Source organism: Tubulanus polymorphus, chromosome 4, assembly GCF_964204645.1.
Source record: "Tubulanus polymorphus chromosome 4, tnTubPoly1.2, whole genome shotgun sequence".
NCBI classification, from domain to species: Eukaryota; Metazoa; Nemertea; class Palaeonemertea; order Tubulaniformes; family Tubulanidae; genus Tubulanus; species Tubulanus polymorphus.
The window spans coordinates 22,055,631-22,079,467 of record NC_134028.1 but is presented as its reverse complement, the minus strand read 5'-3'; the positions used below and the strand labels follow the sequence as shown (position 1 = coordinate 22,079,467).

General features: G+C 40.5%; 1 protein-coding gene across 1 annotated transcript; it reads right to left on the bottom strand.

Moving 5' to 3' along the window:
- Window positions 1-5,652: 5,652 nt before the first annotated feature.
- LOC141903591 (uncharacterized) lies at window positions 5,653-8,605 on the bottom strand. The gene is made up of 2 exons (XM_074791781.1): window positions 7,960-8,605; window positions 5,653-7,567 (listed from the first exon to the last, which is right to left on the bottom strand). The coding sequence occupies exons 1-2, from the start codon at window positions 8,033-8,035 to the stop codon at window positions 6,792-6,794; spliced, it is 852 nt and encodes a 283-aa protein (XP_074647882.1). The 5' UTR covers window positions 8,036-8,605; the 3' UTR covers window positions 5,653-6,791.
- Window positions 8,606-23,837: the final 15,232 nt, after the last annotated feature.

Below are 23,837 nucleotides of genomic sequence, written 5' to 3'. Positions count from 1 at the left end.
TCGTCTAAATAATTCGGGTTTTTTGAATGCTTCGCGGAGGCGAGACCACGGCGACGATGATCTCGGGAGGATATCTACGACACATGGACGAGAACAGTTTGGGTGGTGGTGAATTGGTCGAGGACGAACCGTCGGTGATGGTCCGTCGTAACAGTCTCGCCAGTCTAAATCTCAGGTAATGTATATATATATATCGAAGAATTATCAGCGTCTGGAAGGGATTTGAAAATATTCTTTAGAAAATCCAGTGAGTTAGGTTCAGTATATGCCACCGCTCGTCGCGAGGAGGCATAAAAAGCTATATTAGAATGAGCACATTTCGAAGCATTTTATTTAGCAAAATATTGTGATATATGTATAGAATTCATCCTCACTGGGATTCGAACCCGGTACCTCGAGGTTGTTTGGGTCGTTGCGCCGGAGGACCTGTTGTAAAGTATTCTGCTGATAAACATATATCTATATTATCAAATGGACCTATAAATCCTACCGTGTTTAATATTTATTCAAATTCATATGCCACATCACGTGCAAATATGTATTCATCAAAAGATTACTTCCGCGCGTAATTTTGAGATTCATTTCGACGTCGTTCCACTTGTGCTTGACACATTCAAATCTAATGTAATCGGTGACATATTTACTTTCTAGTCGGTAATCCTAAGCTAATTCAGATAGCTTTGTGTATGTTCGAACTCGCGTGAATTCAATCTAAAAAAGCAAGAAAATCTATAAACTAAAACGCGATCATGATTTCATTTTTTCGAATTCTGTGTGGCCTATCCTCTCTAGATCTTTATCGATTTCGAACCGGGAGATTGTTATTGAAAAATTTATAATTGGCAAACATCCCGCGTGAGTAGAGCACACATCACTGATCCGATTTGTTCTGCAATCTCTGCCGGGGACTCAATTCACGAAACAATCTCCACATCCACGGTTCTGCCGTCTTAATTCGTCGATTCCGAGAAAACCGGCTAGCGTAATAAAAATCAGATGAATATTTATAAAAAATTGTACCCATTGAATTAAACTCTTGGCAAATGCTGAATCGCGGATTTTTAGTTCCAGCGAATAGGATCTCCCGTTAACCAATGCGTAAAGAATGGATGATAGGGTTAAAATACATTTTATGCGAAAATCTAAATTTATCAAGAATATTGAAGTTTTCAATCACCAGGTGTCATTTTGAGGTCCCGCATTGTTGGGCAGATTTTAACATTTCTTACACTAAAGCCTTTATCGCGATTTATTGTCGCCCATTCCCATTTTGCCACAAAAATCATAGTTAAGTATCGTTTGACAGCTGACATATTCTATTTATGGAGGCGTTCGTTTCATTTTTCTCTGCTGCAACAAACAAAATGGCTCCTGATAACCGGAAACTTCCCTATTAGATTCAAATTATACATCTTTAACTTTTGATTGTATTCTTGATAAACAAATTTCACTCTTTTGAATTGGATTTTAATTCTAGCTTTTTTCAGGTGAATAGTGAAACAGTATATTTGCATGATTATACTCATAACTTTTAGATGTAACTGCTACCTATTCTCAGAGCGCACGGCTTTCCGTGCGTCGCATTTCATTTCATAGAAATGTGTTACCGTCGCGTCAAGAATCGGGTCTTGTTTGTATACGGGGAGATTTCGATGTCGACATTTTAACGTTTCCGATTTACTATCTAATCTGCAATGACAGACATTTCCCCGGCGAATTAGCCAAATCCTACGCAGATTCCGAAATAGCACTGCATAAAATCTTTCGACGAAATTGTGAATGATATTTTCTTTATGTAACGCGCTGAAAGTGAAAACGAATTTTGTCATTTTCAATTCTAAGCGATCATCGAAAAAATGCTTCATCGGCAAACAGACTAAATATCGTACTGAATTCAATCAAATTGCGGGGCAATCGGAGTTTGTCGCGAGGACGAAAAAGTAACCAAGTATTGTGATGATAACTTATAGTCGAAACGTCGAATAGATATAAGTTCAAGGTGAACGTACAATGTATCTAACATACGTTCATATGGCTCGGGTCGGAACATTTCGGACATTTTTTTCCAATCATTATTAATGTCTGATTCTGTATAACCGTTACAACATGAACTCAGATTGTTCCATAGAATTGGTATCTTGGAAATATTCCGAGAATTCCAGATAATCAACGTTGCAAGTCGTTGGGAACACGCGATAATCTTTGTCATTGGTAGAATCCTGAATTCAGCCAGGAATTTTTACATTTTCGTCGACGTCTTTGAAAAAAAATCACACAATCGACAAATACGTGTATAGGTTGTTACTTCATATGGTTCTGCGGGTGATAGACATGAGCATTTCTATCTGGAAAACCATAAATTGAGAAAGACTGCATCATCCGAATACTATTTATTCCCACCGGGGAAATTAAGGAACGTCCATCATAAAGTATGCGATAAAATATGTCCAATTTAGAATAGATAGATATGTTTTCCATATTTAAAAATCTTCAGAAATGTTGATATAGGGATTACTCGTGAAAACAGCTGAGCCTGACTTATTTTTCACCAGAAATCACGTGCTTCGTCGGATAAACGAGTAAAGTCAATGAACACTGTTGTTTATCCGTTCACTCATTGACCTGTCGAAACTACTTTATGGACTTGTAGCGAAAGCTCGTAATATTTTAATAAAATCAGTTAACCTACACAGTGACTACCTGTTTTCGTGTTTATTGGTTTGATACCACGGGTTAACACGGCTCCTTTACCAACTCGTGGTATCATTATTGTCTATTACTGTATCCCTTCATAATGTCCCAGACTCGTACTCATTTTTTTCCTTGTCTAAGTGTCTTGTCTAACTGCAAATTACCCCCTTTAACCTCTGTGAAAATTGGAAATAAAGCTTCAAGAGATACTTAGATATTTCAAAATTAATAGATATTGCGGTTTCTTTTACGCACGGTTAAGATATGCGGTCCTTGGTTTCACATCGTCACTGTTCTCAATTTTTGCGTTCAAAAATTCCAAGAATCGCCAGCAAATATCTGCATTTCATTTCCTTTAAAATGGTGTATAAATTGATTTCGTCGAGCAAGGGGCTGCAGAACTATATGATATTCAATCTAAACTTATGTTTTAAAAATGAGCGCAAATCATCGCAACAATGGGGACCTCGAGGGACCGCCACAAAATGGCGCCTAGAAACTGGAAACTTCTTTATTCAATTCAATTCAATTCAATATCCATTCATCATAGAATCTTAAAACACGATTGCGGATTATGTAAAATTGGAAAATAAAAGAGATAATGTATAAAATTTGTACATAGAATAGTTATGAAAAAGATAATTAACATTTAATTGCAAGTAACCAAACCAGTGTTTTTCAATTTTCCAAAATTCAATTTTTACTCATAGGAGGTGGATATGGAAATAGATATCCAAGGCCTTAAACCCCTGATCTACCAATTCGCCAATATCAATTTCCGGCTAATAACTGGTTGGGAAGAAAGTAAAGTAGTTTAAATTGGTCTTGTCCTCGTCGAGGTTTCTAATGGTGGGGGAATATTTTGATAATATCGTTAAAGAGTTCTTCATTACGCACCGTTACAAAATGAAATTCGGTTTCAATCTTTCTGCATACAGTTCAAAAGTCTGTCCTTTTTGGGTATTTTCGATGTCTAAACCTCTCAATTAGTAGCCGGTTCGCACCGACCAGCACACGTATATAAACTTTCGGGAAGTACTGATTTCCTTAAGGCCGGGAACGACTGGTTTTTGTATGAAACCTATTATATTGTTGTTAGTCCGTTGTTTCCGATCAATCAGCCATTCCCCCGTCGCGTTCTATCTTCACCGACACGATTCGACGAACGAAATGCAAATTAGGTTCGAATCGGTTTTCGACACGTGTTTTGAATTCGTGACGTTTTGCGGGGCGCCATCAATTCGCGCAGAAATGTCGATACGTTGCCTTCATCCCCCGGAGGCTGGCGGCCAATATTCGTCTGGTGTTATTGCGTCGCGGAACGTTTTCAAAACCAGCACAGGTTCTATTGTACATTGAGACTTTCGGGCCCTTCATTTCTTAAGGCCCCGCACTCGAGCCGAATAATACGGACGCAAAGTGCGCAGCGCAGTTTTCGGCTCCTGTGCGGGTAGCTCAACGCATTTTTTCGTACGCCAAATATCTAACATGTTTTGATAGTTTTCGACGCAGTAGGCCAACGCTCTCATGTGCGAGGAACTCCGTACCCTTCGCGCTGAACTCGTCGTCAATGCGCATGCGCTATTTCCCTAAAACTGACGATAGCGGCTAGTATATCGAATTCAGAATAGAAGGTTTTTGATGCATCACATAATTATCACTTCCTGTGTGATATGGATTCGTAGAGTAGCCGTGTGAAGACTTTTTTTTAAAGTTGATGGAGATTGGGGGCATAAGAGGCTTGCGCTTACCCTGTTCCAGAATCTGGCCCCGTTAACCGGGCTTAGAATGAATAAATAACGAGACGAATGGTACTATATAGGATATCTATTTGACGCACGAGCATTCGCTATTAATGTGTAGGTGTTTCATGTTCATTCACCCGATGAAGCCACATTAGTAGCGAAAGCTTGTGCGTCAAATAAAAAGTTTACCTATATAAAGGCGGGCGTAGGTCGGCCTTGCGACGCGACGCGATCGTCGCGTTGCGTCACAAGTGGCCGCGCAAGTCGGTTGCGATGCGGTTGTCAGCGACTGTGTGCGACTAGTTGCTGCCAGTCGCAACAGCACGCAGGTCGGTTGCGACGGTCGCGTCGCGTCGCAGAAAGTAAAACATGTGCGACTCATTGCGACTGGCGTCGCTGGCAGTCGCAACCCGTCGCTGACAGTCGCAAGGTAGCGTAGGTCGGTGAGTCGTTGCGACGCGATCGTCGCTGGCGGTCGCAGTGAGTCGCAAGCCGTCGCAAGGCCGACCTACGCCCGCCTTAATACTACTCGTCACGTTATGTATGCATTTTTACTGCGGGCATTATTACCGTGCACCTTTGCATTATACCGCCTGGCGTTTAATATCCGTGATCACACGAAGACAATTTAGCCCGGGCCAAATTGGCACGGATCAGGCTCGGGCCAAATTTGGCCCGTGCCAACTTAGAGATCGCGTTCACACACAAACCATTCACTCGAGACTAAACAATGCTCAAACAAAGCGAAGTGGATCATTTCTGGTGCTAGTTGCAATTCAAAAACTAAACGCAATCATTTGTCTGGTGCTAAAATTTGGCTTGGGCCTGTCTCAACGTTTTCGGTCGGGCCAAATTTGGCCGGGGCCAAACAGGCCCGGTCCGATTTGGCACCCGTGTGAACAGTTGTTTCCGGGCCAAATTTGGCACGGGCCGAATTTTGTCCGTGCCAAATATGCTCGTGTGATCGCGGCTAATGTGTCTCCGCGCGTGAGACACAGGAGACACGCACCAAAACGACGAAATCTGATTCATGTTTGTTTTAACGACGCGATTTTGAATTGCTAATTTATGTTCGAAGTGCTCCGGGCGCTTTTATTCGTTGATGATGCTAGACTGGTTCTTCCGTCTGGAAATCCTTTAAAACCACGTGCTCAAGAGTCACACTGATAATAGTCGGAACTAATTAGCGACAATTTCATAGAAAGAAAAAGCAACGTTTATTATTCAAGATTAGACGTGTACAGTGAATTACACACGATTTCAAAATATGGTTGAAAATAGATTTCAGGCGAATTAGTTATAAGTACATACAGTGGGAATATACGATTAAAACACGCTATTTTCAAGTACGGAGAGATGAGTAGTATTTTAAAGGTTAACGTCAGTTTATTTGACGCATAAGCCTGCGGTTAGTGTATGGTAGCTTCATCGGGCGATTCACGAAGCGAAAGCTCGCGCGTCAAATATTTTCAATTAATCGTTTTATTTGTACGAATTGGTCGTCAATATAGACCAACTTTATTGTCAAAGTATTACAACTTTCATAACAAAATTTTACTATATCGTGACTGTATCAGGTCAACGGTCTATAGTCCCCCCCCCCGACAATCACCCCCCTAGTCAAATTATACCCATCGCAAAATTGCCCCGGCAAATATTCTCCCATCGAGATTGCCTTTGGCCGCGAAGCGATGTGCAGGGGGATTTGTGAGGGCATTATTTTTTTGTCTCGGCCACACGAAAAGCAATGAAATATCTTATAGAAATAAACCGACCAATGTCTTCAGACCGGACAGAGCACCCAAAGGCACGGGGCGCTGACAAAATAATAACGTTCTCAAATAGATTTCGCCACACCGACAGTACTTCAGCGAAACCTGAAACAGTAGAGTTTCACACGCGGCAAGCAAAACAGGGCTTGAAATGTTTATGTTTCTTGTTTAGAGTTGATTTTCCTTCCGTGCGCGTTGGTTTTGGGCAGTGAAAAAAAACCCGAAAGGTCGTCTGAGAAGGATAATTCCATTTGAGTCGTTTTTTATCCTTAACTTGCATGTAAGGCAAAACATTGATACATTGTTTCTCATATCTGCTGAGCTTAAAAGTTGCCGCCTATCTATCCTGTACATAGAGTACATATCCTGTACATACAGTTGCCTATCTATCGAGCTTTCAATAACAGACCCGGCAGCTATAGAAATGAACCGATTACAAATTCTATCGCAGTAACCAAAATGACCCGGCCGATTACCGGTAAAACAAGATATCATTTTTCAGCCCAACTCGTATATTGTTGTTGTTTTTTTAGCGTTTATTCGATCAGGGTTCGGTGTTGTTCGTTCGTCGAGCTGTTCGTCGTTATCCGAACGGTTCAGACGGATCAAGATTGAATCCCGTCTCCTCTAGCAGAGTGCGGTATCGCCTCGACTTGTGCATCGCGTACAATTTACGTCCGATCAACAGAAAAGCGACGACGAAAGCCCCGAGCGCGATTCCACCAACGAACGATCCCGAATCGAATCGAGAAGTAGACGCGGCCGGCGGCAGTGTTTGAGTAGTCGATGTTACATTCGCCGGCGATGAGGTATGAGTTGGTGCTGGTGTAATACTCCTACTTGAACCGGGGATCGAAGATTTCTGACTTGTTGTCGTGGTACTCGTGCTTGCTGGGGTACTCGTGCTTGCTGGGGTACTCGTGCTTGCTGAGGTACTCGTGCTTGCTGCGGTACTCGTGCTTGCTGGGGTACTCGTGCTTGCTGGGGTACTCGTGCTTGCTGCGGTACTCGTGCTTGCTGGGGTACTCGTGCTTGCTGCGGTACTCGTGCTTGCTGCGGTACTCGTGCTCGGTGCAGTACTCGTGCTTGCTGCGGTACTCGTGCTTGCTGGGGTACTCGTGCTTGCTGCGGTACTCGTGCTCGGTGCGGTACTCGTGTTCGGTGCGGTACTAGTTGCTGTGGTCTTAATCGGTTTAGTTGTCGACGATTTCGTTGATACTGCGATGTTAGTAGTGGCTAACGGTGTTGACTTTTGGGGCGCGGTAGTCGAGTCGAAAGACGCCGAGATCGACGCCGTTGTAGGATCTTCTTCCTGTGCGCCAAGCGAATCGGTTGAGCCAGGAGTTTCATCCGCTATTACTGAAAGAGAGTATATTTTAAAAAGACGACAGTAAGACATTTCTATTCAATTTTGGAAAATCGAGCGAATCAATTTCAACAACGGCGTTCTTATATTCTGTCATTTCGGACATTAGAGAACATTTAAGAGAGCTTATTGATAAGTTGATATTAGATTGTGGTTTCAATCATATCGCCATCTAAGGATGGCTTCGCACCACAAAGACGTCGACGTCATTGCGCCTGGTGCCGTATAGGTTCACACCACCGGGACTCGTTTCCAAACGATAATTCGATTGTAATGATGGGGCTGCTCGGACTTTCGCTTTACCGATGCATAAATACGCATCGTCGTCGATATCTTTTTTCGACAGCGAATGACAATCTTTGATAATAAAAGAAAGAACTCTCACCTCGACCGGCGAAACAGATAGCGATAAAAAGCGCGACAAGGCGCCTCGTACTCCAACTGCCCCTACTCATTCTCATTGTCAAAATCGAAACACAAATACACAGATTCGAATATGTGTTCCTCGCCAATTGACGTAAAATCTCAATTTGGATAGTGACACATACTTCTCATCGACGAGCCAACTAGGTCGATAATCATTCTTCGACCAAAAAATGTAGATTTCATTCAAGTTTCAATTGACGAATGGATTTCATAGTTTTGTACGCATGACTATAAAATACATTATAAGTCGTACAATATTCATGTTTATAGCTGTGCCGTTTATTCATATACTGGTCCCTTTATTCACGCGGTCGCGTTATCGATCGCCGTTGCTGCACGCGCAAACGTGTACAAAACTTTACAGCGGTTTTCACGGACGTTTTTAGTTCCGCTTTCTGCGCTTGACATAAACGGGTTTCAATATCGACTATTTCTTTATATCAGCTTTAAATAACAAATATATACGATTATGAACACGGTATCTATATAGTATACCTCGCCTGGCTCGGACATGGCTAACTCCGTGCGACTTTTAGCTAACTCTGACAAAAACTTTAAAACTTAAGTATCGGTGATGATCTTCTGATGACCTGCCTTTCCGCTGATCTCGTGCCTAATCAGAGAGCGCGCTCACGTGTAAACCGCTCACTCGATACAAAACAATTTTTAAAAAAGCGAAGTGAGTCATTTCCGGAACCAGTATTTCAAACGCAATCATTAATAATTGTCCCGTGCTGAAATCTGACTCGGGCTTGGCCCGACTGAAAACGAAACCAAATCTGGCCCGGGGCCCATATGAACAGTGCTGTTCCCGGCCAAAAACGCTCGTGTGATCACGGCTAGTATTTTTCCGCCGTAAGCAGGGATTGGTCGTGATGAAAAAGATGGGGGAAGTAGGAGGACTGTAAATATTTTATCACCATGCGGCGGGCACATGATAATCAGACACAATCGGCTCCGTCGTGACAACAAGTACATTTTAAATGACTGCATTTCATAAGTGATTCGTCTATCTAATTGTGGTCTCTTTGCTCCTCCACCAGCCTCGGGAAACTGGTCTTGAACATTTTACGGTTTCGTTGTCGTGAATCTCTGCGCATGCTGAAAGAAGGAATCAATTCAACACTCTCTCATTTGCGTAAATCACAACAACTGTAAGACTCGCCCATAAACTCGAAAAATCCGATTAAGGAAGTCGTTTGTAAATCGTATTCTGAACTACTCGGTTTTATCAACGATGTTCGAGCAATGTCGTTCTCTCGATCGGTTTTTCGTAAACTGCAAACGCGCGCGCTTCTAAATCGATGAATTAGCCGAAAAGTGGCGCCGATATAACTGGGAGCGGGTGAATCTGCCTGATGAGTCGATATAGATCGATTACCCGATGACGCGACTTTGATTGAAGCGCGACGGGTGAACGATTGACTCATCCCGTTTACACGCGTCATTACACAATACAGATCAGTACAGATATCCTCCCTCCTACCCCCCGCCGCCCTGTCGTCGCCGTATCTTTTGACGTTCATATGTTTGGCAATGATTGATCGCCCGGTATCTGTCGACTGAGCGCGCGTGCGCATCGACATCCGCCGAACGCGAGATCTCGTCGCTTCGTTTATACGTTTTCTATTTAAAGAGGCAAAAACCTAAAACTCGTACGACGAGTCTCTTACGAAACGAAACCATCGATAGTTATACCGTTATTATCCCAAACGGTGAGCCGACACATTCGACATAAATAGTAAAGTGTGGTTTTTAATGTTTTGAAATCTTCGTCGCACTTTTTTAATGCTTTTTGGTTGGATGAAGAGTTTTTCCAATACGAGTCAAGTTACATTAATGTATAGGTGTACCGTTAAAGCACACGACTGACAGGGCCATACTGCTCCTGAGTCGTGCTCGGTGGGTTGAGGGGAACCCGGTAATACTGCTCCTGAGTCGTGCTCGGTGGGTTGAGGGGAACCTGGTAATACTGCTCCTAAGTGGAGCTCGGAGGGTTGAAGGGAACTCGCTGATACTGCTCCTGAGTAGAGCTCGGTGGGTTAAGGGGAAACTGCTAATACTCCTGGGTCGTGCTCAGTAGGTCAGGGGGAACCTGCTGATTATGCCCAGCGTGGCGCGCAGTGGTTTTTCCAACTGCACTATCGAGAGGCTTAGCCTTTCAGACCGGTCTTTAGTTTCTCGTTTCATATAGCCAATTCAATAACTAAGGATTCGAAACGATTCCTCGACGTAAACGCAGCTCTCGAGTTGTCTTTTCGAAATGTGGTCAGCGCGGAAACGAATTTCTCGATGCCGAAAGCAGATTTCCTAATCAACTTAAGTGCCCGGTCGCTGTTTGTTCGTATTATTGCGTCAAATAAAACGCGACAGCTCGAGTATATCTCCAGAAGGGCACTGGCAACGACATTTTCCGAATAACCATTTCCCGTCGTTATCCGTTAGTTCTCGTACTATAAACTTAGAATCAGACCAATGAATTCTTGTTAAAATAACCCTTCAGATAACGTTACCGATAATTGCTTTCAATATATCGCGCGTTGAGATGGTTTGTATATGTCTTTAACAGCGCTGTATTAATTCGCATTTCGAAATCCGTTATTTTTTCAAGGCGCACACGATGATTGCCGAGCGAGATAGATATACGTACGTACGCACACTGCAACCCTGTGTGCCATTGACGCGATGAACCGCGTGATAGGTTCTTCCAGGCCAAATTTGGCCCGGGCCTAAAATGCTCGTATGATCGCGGACATACACGGACCTATGAAATCTACGCTTTGAGAACGATTCGTATCTTCGAGATTTCAAAATCAAAATGATACCTCTATGAACTTTCGCAATGTCCTATTTATAGTTTTATATATTTTTTTACTACGAATATCCCGATCAGGCTCCCAGTTCGTTTTGGCATACGTCGTCACAAATAACTAACGTGACTTGGCATTTGCGATATACTCAAAAATGTGTTCATCGTAATCGTTCAATTGAAATAATTTTTTTTTTTGGGGTCGGTTAGTCGTGGCTGTTTGCTCGAGGATAAAATGTTGAAATGCAAAAATAAGTCATGCATGGCTGAGCACAAGCTTGTCTACGATTACAACTTACTTATCTACTATCTGAATATTAATATAGTTTACATATACTGTTTATCTATTTAGTGAGTCATTTTAGACTGATTGAGGGTGGTAGTAACCACACGAAATATTTCTAATATTTCAATAAACTTTTTAGACATTTCTTCATTTATTGTGGGTTTTTACTATTATCGTTTTATCACGGATATTGTGAGCTACAACTGAGTTATCCGAATGATTCATGGAAAGCAGTGGCAATTGAGTGCAGTGGTCTTTCACTCGTCTCTCTTCGAACAAGGACTGGTTTCGAACCCTATTGCGGCGTAAGCGATTTTCTGTTCTTTACTCTCTGGCCTATCTTCTAAACCGGGAAAAAAATTCGAACGTGGCAAAGCGCAAGAATATATCGCAGGAACAAATCGGCCTTAATAACTTCTCATTTCAATTCATGTAGGTAGGACTATCGACAGCGCGGGCAATGACTTTCGAATCGATATCGCGTTAAATAGCATTGAACTTTCGATTCATCGCGTTCTAAGTGTTCCCGTTAAGTGCGAACCAATCACGACGACAATTTTTCTTTCTTCAAAAGTCGAATCTTTTGAAAGAGTTACCACAGTTTTATATAGCGCGTGTGTGTGTGTGTCAATATACGGGGTTATATCTTATAGTAGCCTGATCGTTCATATACCGAACGTCATTACGCGCTTTTCATTCACCGTCAGTTGCGTGTCAATAAATATCGTCGAAAGCTACGTTCTTTAAACCCATCAAACAAATGTCGGGGTTTCTTTGCGTCGAACGCAATTACACGGTTTACCGGTAATAGTCAGCGCTTGTAACGCGTATATGTATAATGGGACAGCTTTTATCCGTTGTGGACATTCGTTTTTATTTATAATCATCCGTTTCCTCCTCGGCAATTTACTTACTACTTCCCGACTGTACGCGTCGTGTATTATACCGGGTCACTCACTTGTCCGGCTTCGGTTTTACTGCCAAAGATCATCTTCACCCGCGGTAGGGATTCGAACCTGATGCGGCATTGAGATTACCACGGTTACGAAACCCTGCCACACTAGATCGAGTGCGCAGATACACGCGCAGCTTAGATGATGCCATTATTAGCCAATCAGATATCCCGTTTTATTCTAGCCCGAGTTTTTCCATCTATAATCCTTCCGCGAGATTTGCCTCAGCGATTATACAACGAGCAATCTGATTGGTACCGCAAGTTTTCCCCGGCAAACTTGCGCATGTACCTGCGCACTCGGTCTAGTGCGGCATAGTTTCGTACCGTGACTGAGTGTAGCGAGACCATCAGATTCGAATCCCTGCCGGAGGAGGATGCCACGGGCGAGTGTCTGTCGTTTTTTAGAACAATTTTCCACTCGATCGGTTATGACTAGACCTGACCAGTATAAAAAATGGCAGTTCGAATTCACCATCAATAAAACGCGTTATCACGCAAATAATTCACCTCGATAAAACAGCATTTTTCTCTACGAAAATAATTCAGAATTCATATGCTTTATTGACAATCCAGATCATCGATCTTCGTGATTTTTGTATCCGTTTTTCCTTTTATGAGCAAATTCCATCCAGAAATAAAGCAGCGTTCGAGCTAAAATCTCATTTGATTGCGATTAAAATTTATCTTAAAACATTAAACCCGTCTTATCTCTTATCACGAATGTCGAAGTCGACGCTGGCAGTCGACCAAATGAGTAGGTCTTATCAGCTGGTAATATAATGAGTAATTTGATTTCTCTGCGTAAGTTTCAGAAACCCGACTCCGGAGAGAGGGAGAGGGAGAGAACCCACGCCGTTCTTGAACTGTGCAATCAGAGTCTATACACGGTTATTGGGTAAATACAGCGAGAGCTCTATGATCGTTAATTACCATCCCAGTTTCGAAACTCATTTCGTCGAATAAGACCCGTGTGTTCTGTTGGCGAAGGGAAACATCGACTGTTCCAACTCATGTAGGCTATAGTTACAAACTACCATCTTCAACAGTGACTTGCGCCGCCATTCATGGCTTAGACGTCTAACACAAGTCTAAGCCCTAATTGAATATATAGTTAGGGAAAACACGTATTTAGATTTAAGATCATTTCATGGATTTCAGTCGAGACTGTGTAAACCTAGAGAAAACGTTTTGTTTTACCATCGACCTGGCCGAGGCAGTTATACAAAACTAAACCTAGTGTCCCGTTCCACAGGACGGCGCTGGTCCTCTGAGCAGATAGGGGACCCGACTTAGGCTAAGCACGTCCTTACCGACCAAGGATCTGAAATCACTTTAGGCTTGTCCAGTACGGGGTGGGTGCAACAGTATTTGAATCGAAAGCTATTCGATCGAAGTCGCAATTGTAGGGACGTCCGAATTTTTGATGGATTAAGAAAGTGAAATTTCGTAAATATCGAATTAAACAAAACCACTATAAGATATCATTATCGCTTCATACAGCGAATCGTTTCCAAACTAGTCCTGGAATCAAAACGTTATACTCGTCAGAATATATCAGGATGGGATTGCTAGCTGCGGAGATTTGAGACAATAATTAAATACCAGGAAAAGCACTTGCGAAAATTGACGATTTTACAGCGAATGCTAAACCGGTTAACACTAGATGAAAGGGCGCAGAGCTATTGCTCCCCTTCATTGCTCAGTATTGTGTCAATGCGCATCACACACACGCGGTGCCATGCTACTTTACCAGTCATCAATAGCGGAAACTTGCTCTCTCTCTCTCTCTCCTCGCTCTATCCATTATCGAGTCGGATTTTAAAACTGCTCGCTAGATAGAATATATGTTTGGCAGCATCGGCGACCGGATTTTAAAGGTTTTTTTGAGACATGGTAGTCAACAACGGACGCTTATTATCACCGGCAGAAAATGTTAGAAGACGGAGCGGGAGTTTTGCTTTACATGGCTGGACAGTAAGTTCGAATTTCTAGTCTCGCCCTTAACTTTTTCAATTCTCTCGACGAAAGTTTCAAGAAAAGTTTTTTTTCTAAACTACAGCGTTGCCCCTTGCACCATGCCCAGTATTTTTTGTACATAATCATGGGCGAAACACTATTCCGTGTTGTAACGATATATCGAAAATCCTACACCGATATAACGAAAGATAAGATCGAAAAGTTTTTCTATAAGCTATAATAAACTATTCGTTCGACGTTTCGACTATAACCTATTTCTGATTCGATTCCTAAAGATGACTATCAGGTTATACTCGAAACGTCGAATGAATACATTTATAGCTTTAAGGAAATTTTTCGGACTTCATATTCCGTTATGTTAGTGTTGGACTTTCTATATTTCTTTACATCCTACTGGCTTGCGCTGGGTCCTCGTTATCTTATTTCAAAATCAAACTCGTATTCGTGAACTATGACATCGTGTGTTTGTGTGGATTTAATAATACGTAAAATGATAATCATTATTTTCATCGTTAGAGAACAGATGCATCGATTTTTCAGTAGCTTTTCTGTTTGTAAAAGGCAAAACATAAACTGTGTTTGTTTGCCACCAGACCGATACTCTTGTATCATCAGTAAATAGATTCTTTCGGTATTTTTTTGTGTAATAATTTCATATCATATCTTTTTTACTCCGCAGAGCACACAAGTGTTATCCTTGTTATTATTTCTATACTCATATAAAAACAATAGCTTTATGGTAAACATGTGATATCTGCAGTATATTTAGCGTATAGTGCAAAATTTCGTCTTTGCAGATATTAAGTGAAAATGTTCTAAATCTGACAATCTTGTTTACGACATTTTGACGTATATATTTCATAAATACATGAAAAGCGAAATTTAATAATATTTCCGACGAGGCTGATTCAATCAAAGTTTCCGATGTGTGTTAATATTTGAAGATCCGTCGTTCCTATTGGGCCCAGGGGAAATGTCAAAGTCGAGCAATAACGTCTACGCCTCTGATCGATGACGACGCCTTCGAGAAAAATGAAAAGGTTGTATGGATAAATCGTTTATATTTATTGTCACGTAAATCGTCCGAGTTTTCCTGTAGGCTATATAAGACGCGAATATGTCATAATATGAAGTACTCGTCAGTCGACTTGCAAGAAACCGCTCCCTGTCGCAATCTCCGTGGGCCGTGTCGTGCGGTGTGGGTTTATCTGAAACCTGAGGTTTATCAGCGATAATAGTTCGATATCTCGGTGTAACGTCGGTGTTATTCTAACGTGTTAACGATGACGCGTGAGCTGACTGCACCAACCTTCTTCAACTCTTTGCGAGTATGCTCTGCGTGAGAAAATCACATCAGGCCTCGAGGTCGTTAGAATATTGGTCACTTTCTATTCTTAAAAGCCGCGTTAACTATGTTCGCAGGTGTCCCTTGTACACATTAGTTGAGAAACACGTTTACGGCTGCATAGTCATGGCTTGGACTTAAGACCAGTCTAAGAGAGACTTAGTTCTGTGTCCATTCTAACAACTCAAGACCAGTCTTAATATTTAAGACCACTTTTCGACTTGAGTCACGACTGTGCAACTGGCCCGTGCAGTGATAGAATGCAAAACCAAAAAATACATTGATACTTTCTCTTGTTTTTGGCTTCAGAAAATATTCAATTTATGAATATACATCTTTACTTTGTGTTGAAAGTTTTCTTTTGGTTAGAGCGCATTTAGATTATTTCATAATCCGGTATGGCACGCACGGGCTTCCATCGTTTCGGATGGTTTTCATCACCAAAATTGCCGCAGAGATTTTGTCAATTTCGCTGTAATGCATATTCATAACTCATGCACATAGCAATACATCAAAGATAATTCAGGATATTCAGGACATTTTGATTTTCAACGCGGGAATACATCCTCCCCGGCAGGGATTCGAACCTATGACATCCAGATTGCGATGGTACGCAACCCTGCCACACTACACCGAGTGCGCAGCTACACTCGCAGCTAAGAAGATGTCATTTTAGCTAGATATCCCGTTTTATTTAAGCCCGGGTTTCCCATTTATGGTTCTTCCGTGAAATATGCCTCACTGATTATGCAACGAGCAATCTGATTGGTACCGCAAGTTATCGTGCGGTAAACCTGCGCCTGCGCATCCGGTCTATTGTGGCAGGGGTTCGTACCGTGGCTGAGTGTAGCGATGCCGTTAGGTTCGAATCCCTTTCGAGGGAGGATTGGAAAATAAGGTTGCTCATAGTCTTTGTGGCGATCATTTTTACGAGCTGATATCGGCTTTTCACTTTCCGGTATTAGAAGCTGCAGATGCGGCGTGTAGTATCCGGTTTGACGACGCGTACAATCCTATCCCGCTACCGTCGAGCCTATCACATATCTATTGACGGACAGCCCACTCCCCGCGTTGATAATCTTGTTCTTTGCCGCAGTTGTCAGGTGAAAATTGTGCACATTCAAACACGAATATTTGCCGCGGTGTACGAGTGAGTACTGATGGGTTTTTAGGATTGATTGATTGATTGGCGCACTGTGGCTTGCGACTCGCTCCGCTTGTTAACGCAAACACCCTGTTCCACTCGCGGCAGGTGTGGTGGGTTTTAAAGGGCCATAAAATTCAAATCAAATCAAAATTAATCAATTATATGAAGAGAATCCTACAATGACGTAACGAGAAAATAATATCTAGTCCGAATTTTTTTTTTGAGCTAGTAGTTTATTCGACGTTTCGACTATATACATTAATAGTCATCTTCACAAATACAGAATTTCAACAGAAATTATGAATACGAGTTTTTATTCCCTACTTTTAAGATCAAAACACAAGAATCGCGAGTTTAAGGGGGAAACATTTTATTCAGGCGACTCGTCGTAGCTTGCTTATACCGTGGGATAACGGTGCGACTGTAATCTTTATAATGATGATTATAGTAATAATGATAATAATTTGTATTTCTATACCGCCTAACACATGCGTTTCGAAGCGGTTTACAATGATAATACTTGAAGTAATTCAAAACACTAAGTACAAAAGGATTTAAAACATCTGTTTGAAAAATATTGAGTAAATACATTTTTCATTTATTTGTTCATTTTATTTATTCATCGTATCGTAAGTAGAAATATACAGGATAAAGAAATTGAAAGGAAAAAAACATAAATATTACATATTTGATATACGATTACAAAAAATCGTACGTTTTAAGACCAACTTTAAAAGTATCAATATCATCGATAGTACCGTAAGGGCAATTTACGGTGTAGTGCCTAAGTTACAAGCCAACCAACGATCGTATGACTTATTAAAACTAAGTTGAAATAGATTTCTCACGGGCGAACATTTATTTGTTAGAACCCATTAATCCCTGGAAATGGTGACTGTCGATCTGTGCACATTACACACCGCTCGCGGTACCGCTGTATCCAGTTCGAGATTGCGCGAGTGTAGCTGCGTCGTTGAATAGAAGATCGCTCTTCGTATCGAATCGTCGAGAGAGAAAAAAAAAACACGTCAATTTTCATTTAGCCCTCACGTTATTCTCGGTCGACGCATTCTCGCGCGCGATTTTCATGCGATGAGATTTTATTTCGTAAAGAAATTGATTCCAAGTCGACGGATGTTCTGTTTATTAACCGTTAATTCATAACCGTATCGAGAATAACCCGTGTTAAATTCGCGGTCGAAGTAGAACTATTTAATGGGCTGAGATTTACGAGAATATACGTTACGATCTCGACGGTGAATGATCTCATTGATTCAGCATATTCTAAGGGAGCGTCTCAAAATTGCAATCGTTTTCTTACTAAAATAACTTTAAAAAAATTTAAATTCTTTGTTAACCCCAACCCCACCCTTTGATTAAACACGTGCCAAAGTTGGAACTATTGATTTTCTAATATCAGAGACCACAGACGAAGATAAGTTCTCAGGAGTGCTTTTTGATCACTACTTTTAATTGAAAATGAAATAGTTCAAAGTTATGAAAACAAATATATTGTTAAACCGATTAAACTTTAAGGGATTTTATAAACAAAAAGACGCCTCTACAAATTTCTCGTAAAGATTGTATGTTTTCTCAAAGAAACATCTTTTTTTTAATCAATTTTCTTATCGAATAGGGATGATCGTATAGCGATAGTTCAGCAGCGTGATCTATCAGCGGGAGGCCTTCAACCCCGCACCCATTCCGCGAGTTATGCTAACTGAAGCAACTATCGAAAGTACAATAACCACGTAGTGAACAGATGATAAAATAAAAACCAACATATGTACAAATTAAAAGAACTTTAAAATCGAGAATTCATCTAATCAAAAAATCTAAACTATTAAATACACGTTACTAATTACTTGTCACTCGGATATAAGTACCAATTTAAATAATGGCTTTTCTCCGCACAATTCCCTTCTTTCTAAATATATCACTTCATGCCTTGCCAAACACTTAATACTTACTCACTCAATAAGTTACTCAATTAACATGTTCTCCTCCGTATATATACCCTTGTTTTCAGTCTATATCTATTATGTCTATATAAACCTGACGATGATCTCTGGGGTTAGATCGAAAAGTCGTGTATTTTACATTTTCGATTTTTTTATTAAATAAATTCTCGATTTTAAGATTCTTCTGATTTGTATGTAGTGGGTCTTTATCGTATTAACTATCGCAATTTTGAGATGATGCTCCCTGATTTATATAAAAGCAAAAATCCACGCGAGTTTCGTAACACTCACGAATTAGCGCTCGCGTTCAGGTACGATATCATGTTGTATCGTATACATGTAGACCAAACGACATAAAACTAAGTTAATAACATTCCTGCAATAGTTTTCGTGAGACTTCGACGATGGAATGAGTCCGATAAAATTCACATATGGACATCATACCAATAACAACAATAACGATTTAATGCTCGGCGAGAAAAATATCGAGCGTGTGGGTCGAAACATAAAACTTGCACCCGGATCTATAAAACTTTAAGATGATGAAGTCACTTTTAGTGTGGACTTGATAAAATTGGTTACTCTCTGGAACTCGCTAAATTTGGGCAATCGCAGCACCACTTAACTTAATACTTTTGAAATCCGTCTAAAACATCATCTTTTTGTGAAAGCATATGAACTTTAATTTAGTATCACTATCATAAAAGCGCTGGGGAACATTATTTCAATGAATTCGTGCGCTATACAAATTTACTATTATTACAATATAATTATCATTATCTCGCTCATCAGCCAGATCGATAAAGGGAACAGTAAACCGCTAATTTCATCATCAGTTAAATTCGACTATCGCACTAGGTCAAATTCCAAAGACGTTATATGGCAATATTTGAAATGCGGATGATTTTAATTACAAAATAAGTTCCGTAAAGCTGTTCTGACTTCTTTCCCCGTCATCAGGTATATGTATAGGTTCAACGAGTAATTCGGCGTTAGAATATCAGAAACGACCAACATGGTTTTCATTCTTAATTCGCTATGGTTCCAGACAATAGGAGTGGCTATACATGCGGGAAAGGTTGTAACTAGGAAGAAAATGCACAGCAACAAAACCATCACTGTTACCTGTTTTGCGTTTTTCGATGCCCTAGTTGTGTTGTCACCGCCTCTGAATAAAACCACCGATGTAACCGATGAAAGAATGGCTAGCAAACAAAACGGAGTTACTGAAAAAATCAGTGTTACGATCGTTGGGGCCAGTTCTCCTTTCGTACAGCCGTAGTCGCTGATGTCGATATCTGCGAACAAATAACCGAAAATCAGTACTACTAAACAGAGCAAAGATAAACACAATTTCGAGGCGGTTTTCGGCGTCCAGAAACGAGGTCCTCTAAACGGAAAACAAACCACGCACATTCGCTCGGTGGCCACTAGAACTAGCGTCCACGGACTGGTCGTTAAAGGTATCACCGAGAAATACTCAAACAGCATACATTGAATTGGCGTTGACGGTTTTATGGGTATCATGTCATACAACAGATACGACAGTACGTTCACGTATTTCAATAAGTAAGTGGCGAGGGCCGCTGTATCACTTATCGCCAGTTGGACGAACATACGACTGAACGAACGCTTCCACAGTCCGGGCTGTAGCATAACGATAACAATCAACAGATTACCGGTAAAACCGAACATAATACAGAGACTGGCGAACGGAAGGTAGAACCACAAATAATCCGTTCCACGTAACCACAATGCACTTTCCACAAGAATGAGATACGTTTGTGAAGGATTTGTCGCGTTTTCATGAAAAGAAGCCATCGTCGCGGTTGTGGGGATTTTAAAGAATACACGATGGAATAACGAACAGGGTGTGTATATATTGCGCACGCAATTGATATAAGCAAACCGAAGCGCAGCGCAGTTTTTCTGATAATGACGCTGAAAATGCCGGGTTCGCAAAAAGTTTAGATATTTTCGTTTAGATGTAATATTTTTAGTCGGGCATACACGTTTATTTCTAATTCGAAATAATTGAATTCGTTCGCTTTGTCAATTTGCATCAAGACTTTGCAACGGTGGGTTCGCAAAAAGTTCGCCCTGTTCGCATCGTTTAGGTGTATTTTTTTCAGTGGGGGCATAAAGTTTACTTATAATTCAATCTAATTGAATTCGTGCGCTTTGTCAATTTGCATCCAGCCTTTGAAATGTGAGTATTTAACGTTTTGTCAATTTGGACAAATTACCTACGAATTTAGTCGCTTGCGATAACAAAGAAGATGTTGTTTCCAGGCGGTTTTGAACGATGAAATATGAATACAAAAATTTTATTAAAATAGACATGCAGTCTTTAAACTGAACGCGAATGTTTTTTTTTTTCTATAAATGCAAGTAAAGACGACCGAAATTGTGAAATACGAATACAAATATGTTGTAAAAAAGGACAAATGCAAGTTTAGACTACTTAACGTGAGGGACTTTTCTTGCGAAGAAAGATGGCCGTATATACCTTGTTCAAAATGCCAGGTGCATAATCCATGATGAAACATCAAGTCTTGATCCTTATGGGTGATATGATAAACGCGTATAATGGGGGTCTGATTTTTAGGTATCTATACAACCAGGAAAAGCTTTTCATATCTTGTACCGATCAAAGTCGCACAAGAAATGTTTGTAACGAAATGAGTCTTGCACGACAATCATATAACTTATATTCAATAGGTTTTCGATGTTTATTACACTGGGTTCTTGAAATATTTCAAATATCATCAAATTTACTTTTTTCCTTTTTTTTAAACGTTTTATTTTTCGCGTAAGTGGCCTACAATCTTAACCCATGCTAGATAAATGTTATGAAATTATTCAAATTGCAGTTATTGGAAATATTCACGCATTTTTAGTTTCGCCTCCACAGTCAGTATTCAGGAAGGTCTCGTTCAAATATAAAGAAATGAAATTGAAATTCTTTTCCCCTGTTGTATAATGTTGAATTTCGGACCAGATTGCATGCGTGTGTTGTGTTTTGCGACGTATGATGATTTCTGACAATGTTCTCTGATATCATATAAACGTACCTTGTGTCAATATTATTCTCTTCTCTATTTCTTATAGACATGAATTTTACACTATGGTAAGCATGCGCTTCATTTCAATAATCTCAGTGGTCCACTCTGTGTACGCTAATATGTATAGAATGGAGATGTATGCATATATATATAGATAGGGGTACAGAGAGAGAAAGCAAAGCAAAAAAAAAACAAATTACACATTCGATTCGTCTGTGATATTTGGAGAATTATGTCGCGCACTGCAGCGAATCTAACAATTTAAATATCATCCGATTCTGAAGTTGACGATGCAGTCAAATTGAAATCAAACGAATTTACAGCGAAGATACCTGTCCAGTCCATAATAGAAGACCGCTACTGTGGTATCGCTGGCATGGTCTGATTTGCGGAAGCGCCACGGGCCTGTTGCTCAAAAGTTGGTCAAACTTAACACGGACCCAGTTACACAGTTCTGAGTAAAGACTTGACTCGGAGTTAACTCATGGAAAATGAACTGATTTCAACTCAGAGTTAACTCTATATAACTCACAACTGTGGAACTGGATCCCGGTGGATAAAACCATAGTAACCACGAACTTTCAATTTTCACTATGTCGACATATCCACTGGTTACTCTAACCAACTTTTTAGCAATCGACCCTATTCAGGTTGTTCAGGTAATATTGCCTGGTGCAATATTTCTGACTGATATAGTGAGTGACTGTAAACACATTCCGATTAAACAGTTCTTCTTCCATTAATTACGACACGTTTCACAAACCAGTTTTATGCTGTTCACCTTCTGACTCGACATTAGTTGCAGTGACTCAATGTAAATCTCCATGATTTTCATTTCTCCTCTGTGTACGTGTTCATTTAGCACATACCCCTGCCCCCACCACTCCCATACACCAAAACGATAAACAAATCGCTATTGCTGTTTTCTCGAACCCCCGCGTGCACGATGTACATCTCTTTTCATTTGTTTCGGAATGAGTGCCTATATTTTTGCATGTTCCATAAACGTTAGAAATTTGAAATTCCAGTCTCCGGTTTTTCGTGTGTTCAGAAACCTGCATCTTTTAAGAACATAAAGAAAGCTGTTTTCTAAGCGTCGTCGTCGCCGCAACCGTGCATGCGCTGGTCTCAAATACGTGAACGCGTAAAATAGAAAATATAGAAAAGATAGGAAATTTCCACTTATATTTGTTTTTATTGTTATATGCTTGTTTTCAAACTTTTTTTGTATTGCTAGATATTCCTTATATATCAAAATCTGTTTTATAGTCACGTGAGCTTGAGGGTCTTTGATACAAACAAGCGACCATTCGAATGCATCAACTACGCTCTTTCCATTACGGCGATTGGATAAAACTATATTGTTCGTAGCATACGTTCGGTATTTGAATTATGCAGGCAGTTTTGGGTCAAAACTCGATTCAATGTTTTATATTTGAAAGTGAATGTCAATGAACTCAGAGTTGTAACTCAAACGAAATCAGTCCTGATGAAATAAATCCAATGCTTGCGATTGATTCTGATCGTGAAAAGGTCTAGTTGTTGCTATAAATGAATTTTCTTCCGGCATTTTTAAACTAATTCTTTTAGAATATGTATATTGTTTACTAATCTTTTATACGTATTTTTACGAAGCATTTACTCATTTTTTATCGACGATTATTTCGTATTTTTCAACGCACTGAAATACGTCAAATCGCATTTTTTGCTTTCTTATATCGTTCAGACTATCACGGAAAATCTCGTGGTTAATTATACAGAATAACTAACGTTGATGAACGTGCGTTCGAAAGGCTGGCGAAATACTTCGTGTGTTCGTCTTGTAGTTGGGTAATTTTCCAAAGAGAAATGACACTATTTCAGGCACCATTAAACGGCTAGACATTCGAAAATGGTATTTTTCAAAAGAAAAATCCCAGGCTTGGGGAAAAATTAGCAGACGAATGAAATCCGTCTGACTGATTGGCGGTTTTTCCAAACTGAAAATGTGTGAGTGCTGTGATCGATGGCGGTATATATCGTCGAATCGCGTAGTGACATTTCGTTAGATCGAGAACTATTCGCAAACTAATTACTCACCGTCGCTGTATCCGCGAAGATATTGATAGCTGAAAAACGATCTCGACTCGACTCGTCGTTAGAAAAAAAAGCGATTTTTCGCGAGATAAGTGTTCATTCGTTTTAACGATAAGCGCGTCGCGCTTAACGGAAATCTATAATACACAACGCGCGTATTTCTAACGGTCATCAAAAGCGGTTATTAAAAAAAAACATCGTTTCTATCCCGTTAAA

What these genes read in the sequence shown, in the direction of transcription:
- LOC141903591 (XM_074791781.1), bottom strand. Translation starts at nt 8,035, where the DNA reads ATGAGAATGAGTAGGGGCAGTTGGAGTACGAGGCGCCTTGTCGCGCTT. An exon ending in TATCTGTTTCGCCGGTCGAG is followed by an intron (nt 7,568 to 7,959) that starts GTGAGAGTTCTT and finishes ACTCTCTTTCAG; the next exon opens with TAATAGCGGATGAAACTCCT.